General features: G+C 43.5%; 1 protein-coding gene across 8 annotated transcripts in view; it reads right to left on the bottom strand.

The window, feature by feature from the left end:
• Positions 1 to 11094, bottom strand: part of LOC1275436 (solute carrier family 66 member 2) — a 33144-nt gene extending 22050 nt beyond the window's left edge. For 2 of the 8 annotated variants that reach the window (XM_061653685.1, XM_061653689.1), the window contains exons 1-2: positions 10992 to 11094; positions 8958 to 9931 (exon numbers count right to left, since the gene is read on the bottom strand). In XM_061653685.1, coding sequence (XP_061509669.1) covers positions 8958 to 9160 — 203 coding nt within the window. In that variant the 5' untranslated portion in view covers positions 9161 to 9931; positions 10992 to 11094. Of the gene's footprint in view, positions 1 to 5842; positions 8897 to 8957 lie in introns of those variants that run through there. The other 6 variants (XM_061653686.1, XM_061653688.1, XM_061653683.1 and 3 more) reach the window with 4 other exon arrangements.
• Between the last annotated feature and the right edge of the window lie 1520 nt (positions 11095 to 12614).

Here is a 12614-nt window from a genome sequence, read left to right as displayed (position 1 = left end):
TTTACGTTCAAGGTGTGGTTAAGGTGGGATGAGTGATAGTAGTATTACCGTTTGAGACTGACACCTGCACCCACTGCGAGTACGATAGGGCCCCCCTGTTAGTCTCCACGGTTTGACTTGGTGTGATATATCTCCCATGATAAGTAAGACTGTTTTGAACGATTTATGAGCTTGGAAGAACTCACCGACGATGAGACACAGGTATGCCTATCAGCTAGTATCTAAACAGCGGCCGCAGCAGTGGGCAAATGAATGGGAAAATGTATTTATACCCATACTCAACAGAAACGTATTCCTATGACACGTACTATGCGAAAACGGAAATTAAGGAATTTGCTGGCGTACGGTGGGAAAAAGTTTACACGTGTTATTCGACTTTACCGGTATTAACTCATCAACCGAGCCAGCAATACGGTAAGTCCTCCATTTTAGCCAACCCCGTAACTTCGGTAGATTCTACAGCATTCTAATAGCGGAAGTTGTCTCAAACCAGATTCCTACGTATTTCGTACGTTTCGGCAAATGTCAACTCGTGTTCACCTGTAATTGGCACCCGACGTGTACTGAACTGACTGTAACCCGTCACACCACACTCCGTCCTTCTTTCCAAGTCACGAAACCTTTCCACCAACACTTTCCAACTCGCCCAGCCCAGCAGCACGACGATGCAACAGCTTCTAATTGGTTCATCTGTTCAGTCTACTGGCCACTTTATGCATCTCGTGCCTGCTCGTGCATCGTGTCCGCCTGTAAACGTTGGGCTGCTAACCTCCCCAACAGCGTCTATCGACATCCTCTCATGTTGACGCTAAACTGTAGCACACGCTCCAATAAACTGTTTGGGGGTGGTTTGCATTCGTTGCTTTTTTTGTTTTATTCAAACCCCTCCGCTTTTCCGTAATACACAAATCATCTAAACGACAAATTGCGTTGGCTGCATTCGGGGCACGCTAGCGAAGGGATTCAGAGTGACCCCGGTGCTGAACGATGGTGGTCAGCAGCTGTGTGATGCTGTCGAGTGTTGGGTTCCATTTTTTTCCAATTTGCACCAGCCAGCCTCCCTTGACATGTCTCGCACGTCGACGGGGGGAGGAGGGCTGTGAGTGTGGTGTGCGGTTTGGAACTGAAATTAAATTTACTTGCCGAGCGGTCTCTCGGCAGTGGGTAAATTCAATTTAGGGCGATACTATGTAAATCACTAATGAACCTGGGGCGTCATCGGACTAGTTTAGAATTTTTTCAGCCAGAAATGGAACGATCAAGAGTGCACATTTTGCCTGCCATACTGCCATACATTATCGCAAATTGACCAGTACACGATGTTGTTTTCCACTGTTTGCCATAAATATGTAAACAATTATCCTAATTTTAATGCATTGATTTCTATTTACGGCCAGGCGGGGCAAAGCAAATATAAATAACATACTACAAACACTACTTGTGTGATGTTTTGGTATTGCAAATTGCAACGACCCTGTTTGATTTACGACTGAATCATCAATTTGAAAATATTTAATCTATGTTTATCGGCGCAAAAGTGCGTATCAATTCGATGAATTTTGGGTAGTAATTTATAAAAAACATATACTTTGCAATATTCTTAAAAATAGAATTGATAGAATTATTGTTTCTAGGTTTATTTATTAAAACCCACATATTCTTACTCTGAGAACATTGGTTGTTAATTCTGAATTGTTAATCTGATAACTTGAGCTTCAAAATTGTGCAACTATAAAAGATACATTAGGTTCTCCTGCTGCGCAGTACCCTGGAATCACTTGTTGGTACCAGTGGAACTATACATATGTATGTATGTCGCAGTTGTGTCCTGATAAGCGGTAAACCAGATTCATTAGCTGGGGTTTGGCGAGCTTTGTAGAGGATGGTAGGGAATACAATTGTAATCGATGGAGTTAGACCCGTTTTTCCTTAATGGAACTGTTTATGTTGGTTATTTTGGAGGTGTGTCCGGGTGACCCGGTGGATTCCGCAGAATAATATCTAATGCCATCAACCCAACCAACCAATTGCACAAACCATAAGAGTAATGTCATTTTCAATATACATCCGTCCTTCTCAAACCTGTATTGCGGTAAGAGGTGGAACATATCATCATCAACTATGAAGCATAAGTTTTTAGAATAAGCTTCAACATTCTGATACAACCAAATGAAGCGATCGATTGGTTGATCTTGACGAATAGGCTGTGAGATGTGTTGGGATATTACAGTTGAGAGATGTAGCCTGTAACAGTGCACAAGGTCAAAGGTCCCTGCAACACTACATTGAACGACAAATTACTTTTGAACAACAAGCTGTTTGTGTAAATTTTGTTTGCTCCTCTGTCCCAATTTATCGCATCTTTTGCTTTTCACACGATTAATACATCTTCAATCATTCCAAAGCAGATTTGATTCCATGTCAAGCTTGTCGTCCACCGACGTGCTAGTAATTCTACTACCATGGAACACACCCCGGCAAACTGCAACCGTTACTGCAGTCAGAATAGAGCAACCAATGCGATAGCTTAATTAGAAGCTTAAATTTATGTGCACAAACAACCATTAGCGCTCTTAACACACCCAGTTGCGCTGGCAGCTACACGAGTGCGACCGAGCTTCGGACAACTTCGCTATCGAGATGCCTGCCAATTATTGCATCGTGTCGTAAGCTCCCGTCAGCACAGCTAACAGGAGTTTGCGTTAATTATGACAACTGCAGCTGCGACGCTACGATGCTGGCAACAGCTGGTTGGTAGCGATGTAAAGAAATGTTGAAGAAAAAATAACACAATAATGCTCACGACTTTAAAAGGCGACTTACGGGTGCGGGTTGCCATCACGTAAGAGTTCATCACAGTCGTCTTGACTCTGACCATGAATTCTCCTGCATGCAAGAGACGGTTGATGAGATCACGAAAACTGGTTTGACTAGAAAAGTTGCTAGTAAAGGTTGTGTGTACAGTCTCAACCCACCTTAGTCCCACACTCGTTCGACCGATCGGGACGTAGAGAACGTGCAGTTTTGCACCGATAGTGCAGGTCATTGTTCTCCCGATTGGAGTGGGTAATCTTCCAGCAAACTCGGTAGAAAGAGGGAATAGAATTTCTTATCAAACGACACCAGCTGGAGCTGCTGCAATAGCGCAAAACACAGTGAACATTGCTGCTTCATCGCCAATGGAAGTTTATATCGATTATAGGTAAAGCTGTACAAACAGCTGACACATCGGGGATACATATAAGTATTCGAGAGCTTTGTATATCCCACTGTGAAAATTATGAGTGTTGGAACATGTGTTAACTTAAATATCACTGGTGACAACATGAATGATGAAAGAAAACCTGACAACACATCCAACAAACACGCCAACAATCAACCTTTCCCCTAACGATATGGGTACAATTACCGTGCGATAAAGTAACTGGCAAACATTATCTTCTATTCCCTGTGCGTACGTTACTTCTTATCACCTGTCAGCTGCAATCGCCGTGGGTAAAGGGAAAGAAATAACACTTGAACATGCATTGATCTTTTCAATTAACACACGCAACGTCCTCGGGCATACGTTGAGTTAGAAGACGACACGTTACACCAAAAAAAAAGCGAGATCCTATCCTAATTGGAATCTGTGAAGTTCCCTTTAGCAGCTTCTTTCAACGATTCAATGCTCAATGCAGTTGTTGTTATAACATATTCGACCAATCTCATCAATGGTGACAGTTGCGAATAATTCAACTGGTAGCTGTCACATACTCACACACAAACGGTTTTTGAGAAAATCACTTAAACTTGCCAAAGGTAGGAGCACTTTTTCCCGACCCGAAACGATACTCTGGTGTAAACCCGTTCGACCTCAAACAGTCCCACAGCCCTCAACTTCTAATGCCATTAGCGTAGAGGTACGCTCTGCAAAGCACAAAACGTGTCCATTCCCGACCTGCTCAACTGGAAAAAAGGGACACAAAGTTTACCCCGTCATTGTCGCAGGCACCTTGAAAGGTACCAGCCGATGGTGTGCGGCTTTCGCCCATCCATGACGCTTCTGTCGGAACAACAACGTTGCAAACTTTCAGGTAACTCACCATCGTTTGACGGCCCAGGAAGGTCACACACAGTAGTAGTGACCAAGAATAGGCAAAAATAAATCAATACATATTAAAGAAAGACGACGAGTGACTTGTAGAAAACTAAACCACGGGAAACAAGTCCCCCACGGCAGGAGGAAGAAGCAATAAAATAGAAGGAGGAATGTTCGAGTTTTGCACAACCACAACAACCGAGCAAGAAGCTCTAAGAAAACACAGAACCGCCAAGGGAAGCGGTGGAGGGACAGGTATTAGCATAGGCCCATCCGGTAGCACATTAGACATTCACGCACTAGCACGTGCTATGCAGCGCTCGCTCGGGCTTCGCAAATCTGTACGGTCGTTATGCCGCCTCCAGTGCTGGAGAAGCGTTTTCAAAACCTACAACGAACCAAGAACCTCTGAAGAAAACCTCGGTCTGACTTTTCTTATTCTTGTGGTGTGCATAAATACACCAAACCGATACCAGGCTCTAGCTCGTTGCACATTTTATCACGTTTCCAGCACGTCCAAAAAATCAACTATTCACCATGTCGGATCTTTGGACGACGAACAAAACGGGGAGTTGAGTTGAGTTTGCCTCTCTGGGCACCTCATTGCTATTCGAGGCCAGACTCGCGAAGGGAAGCGCGATCAAAAATCAAACCCATCCGGAACGCCTGTGTGCATGGATGGATATATGTGTGTGTGTGTGTGTGTGTATGTTTTAGTATTATCGATTTGGCCAAACTCGTTTACCTCCTCTACGGCTATGCGCATTTGGCGGTGGCAAAAATTCGATCAGCTGTTGCCGTGCTGGTAAAATACGCTATCGTGGAAATATTATATCCACAATAATGCAATAAGCACGGGGGAGGGAGAAGGTGCTGCTGCTGCTTGCAGTTGATGCAATTCATTACGGGTTATCATCAACGTCAGTGATTTGTCAGTGCAATTAAAAGGGGTATTTTGTTCCGCCGGAACTAATATCGGAGCAGTTAAGGGGAGAAAGAGAAGAGATAGAAAAACGTTCCAATAAAGGGATCATTGTTTTGGTTTTAGAGTTTAAAATAGTCCTTCTTTAACAAATAACTCCGAAGAGTCGTAAGTTAAAAATAAAGGGTTATTGAAAAAGATGAAATTTAATTTAAAAAGAGAATCAAAGCAATTACCATTTGGTAGTAGAATGAGCAATTAACAATTAAATTCTTGTTTCCATCCAATCTGAAGATTCATACATCATAAATAATCAATTTTTATTTTAAAAAAAATTGCAAAATACACTATTGAAAAACGTGTTTTATAGTATAATGCATTTCTAAAACAGATATTTTGATTAAATGTGAACAACATAGTGTAAAAATACGGTCATTAATTTAAATAACATTGCATCTTTGTGATACAACAAATAATTCAAAATAATTACATATATTCAAAAATAATTCTTGGTGTGCACTTTCAATCAATATTACCAAATAGGGGAAAGCGGAGCAAAATTGGCATGTTAGGCTGTTCAATGAATATTCCTTTTGAATTTGCCACGAAACACAATTATTCTTACATTATTATATACCTCCACCATTTATCTATTTAAAATTTAACTAAATAAAAGATAATGTTTTACGAGATGCTATTTTAACACGCGGGGCAAAAAATGTGCATATGTAAACAAAACGTGAAACGTCAAAATACTGGGACAATACGAGCCACAACAACAGCGCGGTAATGGACAAAGCGTTTGCAAAGCGTTTCGTAAAATGTTTTCTCTTCCTATCTGTTGTTGTGCTGTTCAGGAAAGCTCTTATTTAATTTTATTTTCAAAAATACATTATTAAAATTAAAACACTTTTTACACGTATCATTCGACGACAAAGAATATATTGAAGCTGTTGCTGTAAGCATGATTGTGTGGACGAATACAACATCATAGCCTCACCAAGCGCCATATGTCAAAAACATCTGCCCATTTTGCCCTAAACATGAGTGGCCATTTTGCCCCACGTGAATTTGTTTTAATATTTTTGGTTATATTAATGAAAATACGTATTTAATTGCTTTGCATTCTTCAGACAAACTCTATAGAAGTATCATATTTTAACAATATACCATGTACATCTTCCACGCATCCCTGTAACATCACTTGAAGGTTATTTTCTAAGGGGTAAACATTACATCAATATGCTACTAAACCTTATTATGTGTTTTTTTTTAAGTTTTTTGTTAATTACGGGTTATAAAACATACATGCTGTTCATAGAACACTCCAATTACTACATTTTGAGTGTTGAAATATATCTTAGCCGAGAAATAATCATTACATAGAGGGTGTCCATTTTACCCCGCATGCTCATTTTGCCCCGTTTGCCCCTAAAAAACTTTATTTTGTGAAAATTTATTCAACGTCCTCGATTAAACGTTGCACTTCCATGACGAAAAATTCTCGTAATGCAAAATGGACTTACACGTTCCCAATTATTTGCAGATGTTTAATATCATTGTATACAAAAACAAAAAATTTAAAAAAACAATTGATACATTTTTATAATACAACAATTAAATTAAAAAAAAAACGCATAATTGAGGGCACATCAAACGTAATGCAACTCATTGAGTTCAATTTGAAACGTGTCGTTTCCATTTTGTTATGAAATTTGCTTACGCACGTGTTATGAAATTTCTTAATTTCCAATCTATCCAAAATCAAACATGTTCATTCTGTTTAATTGTAGATATAGAACAGAGAAATTGGCCATTAAAATTAATATTGAAATTGAACTGATTTTCAACATTTTTTCTCTGCTGGAACTTGTTTCATAAAAAAAGCTCCCCAATTTCTCTCCCACTAAAACGATTCGCCCGTTATTAACGTCATTCACTCTACGCGGCCAAACTCCCCACGCCGCACGCGCATCGATCGCCAGGTTATCGGCCCAACTTTCGGCCCAACAATCGAAGCGCCCCTCGGTCCGGTCGTGGGGCAACACTCTCAGCTCTAACCATACCGAACAACCGGCCCCCGCCGGTATGCAAATGGTTCTCGCTCGCACGTTTTGCACGTTGCAGCCACTACCAACCTTCCATTATTTGCATCTTCCCGCGAAGGCATCCGCATCCGCAACTTACATCGCGCCCACACACAATCCCCCCGCCCGTAAAAGGGGTCGTAATTTGCGTCCAATGCGGATTGGATGTTGATGTGCGCGCAATTGCGCTTGCTATTGCGTTTGTTGCCATTTGTTTTAACACCTCGTACCGCGCGCGCCAAACACCTTTGCGTGTATATCGCTAACTACTGTGCTGGGGGTGACGATCGTCTATCATCAAGAGGAGGAGGGCAAAGAGACTAATGAGTATTTTCTTTTGCATGCATTTCATCCGCCCACTTTAAAACTGGGGGCTCGAGAGAGAGAGAGATTTGCGGAAGCAAATGTTTCATATATTTTCTATCCCGCTTCTCTATCGGTAGAGCCTCTATCGGTCGGCGGCCGATGGCTAGAGTTGCGCTAGTTTTTGCGTGCGCTTATCTTATCGCACCAGTGCCTTCCACCACCCAGCCACACCCTCACTATCCGTTCGTTCAACGCGGGGCTATTTATCGCGAGGTGTGGTGTGGGGCTTTTGCAATCGAGTGCCCATCGGAATAGGTAGTGCGATAAGTGTGTGAGTAAGCATAATTTTGTGGAACTCGGGTACAAGTAATGCTACTACAATTTAGGTATTTACTAACCAAACTTGTAAATTACAACAGTTTTTAGACATTTGAAATAAAAAAAACGCAAACTTGTTGTATGGAATTATGAATTGAGTCATTTTTTCCCTCCCGATCTCTTCTGAACAATGAAATTGAATGATTTCCAGTTCAAATGGGCTTTGTGGACCTTGCAAACATCAAACACAATGCTCTTTGTTACGCCAATACAACAGAAGATTGTTGCCATTCTGATTCAACACAGTTTTGTCGCCCTGTTAGAATGATTCACCGTTTAGAAAACCCTCTAAATATAAAATTCCATACTGCGACTGCCTTTTTAACAGTACAGTATGGTGTTTTCACTCCACTTATTCACGCATTAACTCAAGCGATAAACAGTCGAATCGCTTACCACAATCGCCACAATGTACCGGCACCAAAAAAGCGCTACCATTCCATCATCTACTGCCCTTGCCTTGGGGCCCGGTCACTGCTACCGATAAGACACGCCGTCCCGCCCTAGGTCAGCCAGAATCCAAGGCCTCGCGTTAGAAGACGATAGAGCTGGCGAAGAAATTGTGAATGCCGTTTTTTGCCCCGGACCCACACTACATTGTGTGATTGTTATCTGATTTTATGTTTTCAGGCTTCTCAGCTTTCACATTTCGTTTAACCTAATCGTATTCTACAACTACAACCAAGTGCCTTGTGCCCGGGACCGGACATCCGGGTCGTTTTGGGTTTGTTTCTCTCTTCCAAGAATCGGAAGAATGCTACCTTTTTGCCTAATTTCTATACAAAACAGCAAAAAATGGGCTGAACTCGGGCTGGATGATACGGTCTCGCACGGAAAGGTCACAGACATTCTCATCGCCGGGTTGGATAAAAATGGCCCTTCGGAAAAATGTCCTTGCAAAAGGTTGGAGAAATATTACTTCCTCCCTTCCCCCTCCGCTGACGCGATCGATTGGAATGTTTTTGAGAATATTTTACGCTCCCTGCGCCCGCACGCTAATCCTTGCACCACGAGGGAGGGTGGGGATGAATGTGCTTAAGTATCCGCTTTTATATCATCCGGCGAATTTTTCGGGTGCGAGATGGCCCCCAGAGTTCCAAGTACACCATCTCCTACAATTTGCTACGAAGAAAAAGGGATTAAACGGCCGCGAGTTCGGCGAAAGGCCGGTCGACACACTTACCAGAACAGTATTCGCAGCGTGTTGGCCACCAGCAGGGCAAGGCAGACGTGCAGCGAGAAGCCTTCCGGGTCCTGCGTCTGCTTGATCTGCCGGTACTGGGGGATGTACGGCAGGACGCCGCCGACGACCATGAACGAGGCCGACGTCCAGCCCACCAGATGGCCCACCGTCAGCCCGAGCTCATCGTTGATAATCCAATCCATCTTGGGGGTCTGTCTGTGTCCCTCCTTCCTGCCTGTTCCTTCTTTCTGGTGTGTGAGCTTGGCTGGTGTCTTGTCTGTGTCTTATTAAATGTGATTCACTCCCCTTTTCGGAGTGGTTGCTTCTCGCTTTTTTTGGAAGGTAAGCGACTCTATTATACCATCGCACCGGTTCCGGGCTCCGTGCGCTGCAGTTGTCTCGTGCCGCACGGGTTCAGCTGCTGCTGCTGCTGCGGGAAGGGATGCTGCACCGTGGCAAGAGCGTCGTTTGCCCCGCGCATTTGCATCGTCTGCTCGGTTTGCCGCCTGCCGGATGGGATGGGTGGCGGGTAGATTCAACTATTTTTGATCACGGATAAATAATCTTTTTCTAGCAGCTTGGTGCAGTTTGCCGGATGAAAATGGACATGGCTTCTGGAGAGCTTGAAGTGAACACACCAGCGACTACTTTGTTCGGCTCGCTGACGGTCGCTTGTCCATCAACGAGGAGAGTGGTCACGGAGACCGCCTTGACACGGGTTGCTTGACGACACGCTCTATCGGCCTTTGTGTGGCTGTTGGGAGGCTGTGAACACCAAGATCTGGCCACAAACGAACACACACAGACACACTACTATACGGCGGGGTTTGTATTGCGTTCAAAACTACAAGATTACGTAGCACAGGGCGTTGATTTTGGTTTTGTTTTTTTCTTGTTCCAGCTTATTCACATACACTCGGGTTCAAGCTCCCGGAAACACTGATAACACACGTGAGTTTAGACGAGAATGAAGACTGTAGACAACAAAACGAAGGAAATAAAATATGAAAAACACACACAAGAGTAATTTCCACGCCGCCTCGGTGCTTCAAAGGACGCGTCGTTTGATGCCTAAACAACCCCTTTGCTTCTGACGCGCGATATCAAACAGTTTTCCCACCATCACCGCCTCCTATGCGTTGCTGACACCGCCGCTGGACGCGTTCCCGAATGTGTGGAAATTGTGCACACAAACACACACTGAGACACACACACAATGGCACCTTCAAAAGTGTTTGATTTCGTTCGCCAATCTCGTCTCGTCGGCGGGAGGAGTCGCCGGAATCTGGCCCAGCTTTTCCGCTCACTCAGCCAACGATGTGTGTGTGACTTTCTTTGGCCTCGTTTTTCTTTCCTTCTTTCTCCTCCTTTGGCCGATTTGCGATTTGCAAACGCTTTTAATGGTGTTGGTGGTGTTAGGTTTGTTTCGTGCGGCGGGTGCAACGATTGGAAGGAAAAGCGTCCGTCCGTCATAGGCGGCTTTCACGGAGTGGAAAATGTACGCGCAATGAAAGCCAAAAAAACTCACACACACAATTTTTTTTTCTTTTTGGTGAGGTGGAAGAAAGGGAACGTATTTTTAGCGCGCACACACACACACACACGGTGACGAGATGACTTTTCCGAGGCCGTGTTTTGCTGCAGCACAAACGTTTGCGCTGCAGAATTACCACCCCCTGCGGGCTTGCAAACTTTCTTCACTTCAGCAAGGGGGAGAGGAAGGAAAATTTGGGCGAAAAACGGTGGCCTAACAAATGCAATTACACTAAACGCTCCGAGCGGCTCGTCGTTCCTCGCACGGCGCACGGCGATGATCGGCGGAATGAGTCGAATCTGTCGCAGCCGCACTTGTGAAATTCTATCAACGGCCCACAAACGGAGCTGCAAGCCCGCACTTGTACCGCACCAACTGATGCGATGCAGAACAAAGCGCTCGCTCTCCTTCGCTGGTGATAACGAACTGTGTGTAGCGCCCGTACGGATAGACAGTACACGCGCGACCGACTGCGTGCGTTTTTTCTTTATTATTATTACTGCCTTTGCTTCTTCCGCAGACGGACCGACGGACCCGTGCACGTACGATTCGCTCGCTACTTTCCCTACTTCTGCTTGCTCTTTCTGCGCTCGCCTGCCGCACTATGACAACAGACAGTGGGCTGCGGTCAGAGTGGCCAGATTATTTTGGCGGTTTTCGGTAGGTGCAAAAAACCAGTAGGTAGCATCAAGAAGCTAATCTGCCCAACGAAGGTTCAGCAGCACGAGAAAATACATTCTTTATCTATTTGAAGGAGATAGTTTAAATTTGGTTCATAGCAATCACATAAAGCCTTTCTGAAGTGTCGATCTGAAAATTGTACTTGGGAATCTAACTCAACGAATGATTGCGATGCACATTTGCTTCGCGTTGAGCGTTGAGGACTCCCTTTTCGGGGCTCCACGCGGCCGCTTAGGACAGTGCAAATCGAATATGCTGTCAGCAGCTATTTCGATTATTTGGATGAATTAGTAAGTTTAATGATAACACAACATAAATTAGAGATTGTTTCTAAAAATCCTGTATAAAAGACTCCTTAATTGATTCCATCGTATGACAAAATCGCACGTCATAGGCAGCACTCTAGCAGTAATCGAACATGGCATCGAACCAAGGTGTGTTTATTAAGGAGGTGAATTGTTAGCCCGTTTTCCGGGCGCCATCATTGAGTATTGTTATGTCAAATCGCATACAATTTTCTATACCCCCCCTCCAGCCCTCCCCGATTTTAATACCGGAGCCCCCAGTATTGTTATGTCAAGTCGTGAAATGTCAATTTGCTCTGAAGCACTTCACCTCCTAATATCCATACACCTTGGCATCGAACATAAAAAATGTATGGGATTTGACATGTCCGATTCGATAACCAACAAATCAAACATGTCAAATCCCATGCATTTTTCATGTTCGGTGTCGTGATTGCTGCTAGAGCGCCGGGTTACATTATTTGTCAAATCACATATAAAATATTACCAGTGCGTCCAATTTCATCGCATCTCACGAAATACAGACACGGGCTTTAGTTGTCTCTGTTGAACTTCTGGTTGAGGTTGCTAGTGATTTCCATATGGAGTTTGATTATTTAAATTACTTGGGTAATGGTTTTATGACTTTTCGATCAGTTTTATGAAAAAATCTGTAATTTTCGGTAGGTTAAATGAAAAATCGGTAGTTTTAGGAGGCTTATCTGTGAATCGGTAGGCATATAAAAAATCGGTAGGCATATAAAAAATCGGTAGGAATACAGATAAATCGGTATTTCTGGTCACTCTAGCTGCGGTTGTGATTTTGTATTTACTGACAACCGAACTGTCAACGGGCGTTTAATTTTGACCAGCGTGAAATTCCACTGTGAACCGTTTTGGTTGTTGTTTTGTTCTCGAAAAGATGAAAGAAAATCAAACGCAAAAGGGTAGCATCGTGCACAATATTAGTCCAAAATAACAGAATTGACACATTTGTGCGCAAAACAAGTAATGTGTTGGCTGATTTTGAGTTTATAAGTGATTATCGACAAAAAGTGATTCAAAATCCCACAGTGATGAGCGCATAGGGCGCGGTTACACTGCTTCTATAGATGACCCAAAGAGCTCTTTCACACCAGACGAATGTGCAAATACACG

The sequence above is a fragment of the Anopheles gambiae genome, chromosome 3 (genome assembly GCF_943734735.2).
Source record: "Anopheles gambiae chromosome 3, idAnoGambNW_F1_1, whole genome shotgun sequence".
Classification (NCBI taxonomy): domain Eukaryota; kingdom Metazoa; phylum Arthropoda; class Insecta; order Diptera; family Culicidae; genus Anopheles; species Anopheles gambiae.
Note: the sequence above shows the minus strand (reverse complement) of the source record. Positions and strands in the feature narration are given on the sequence as shown.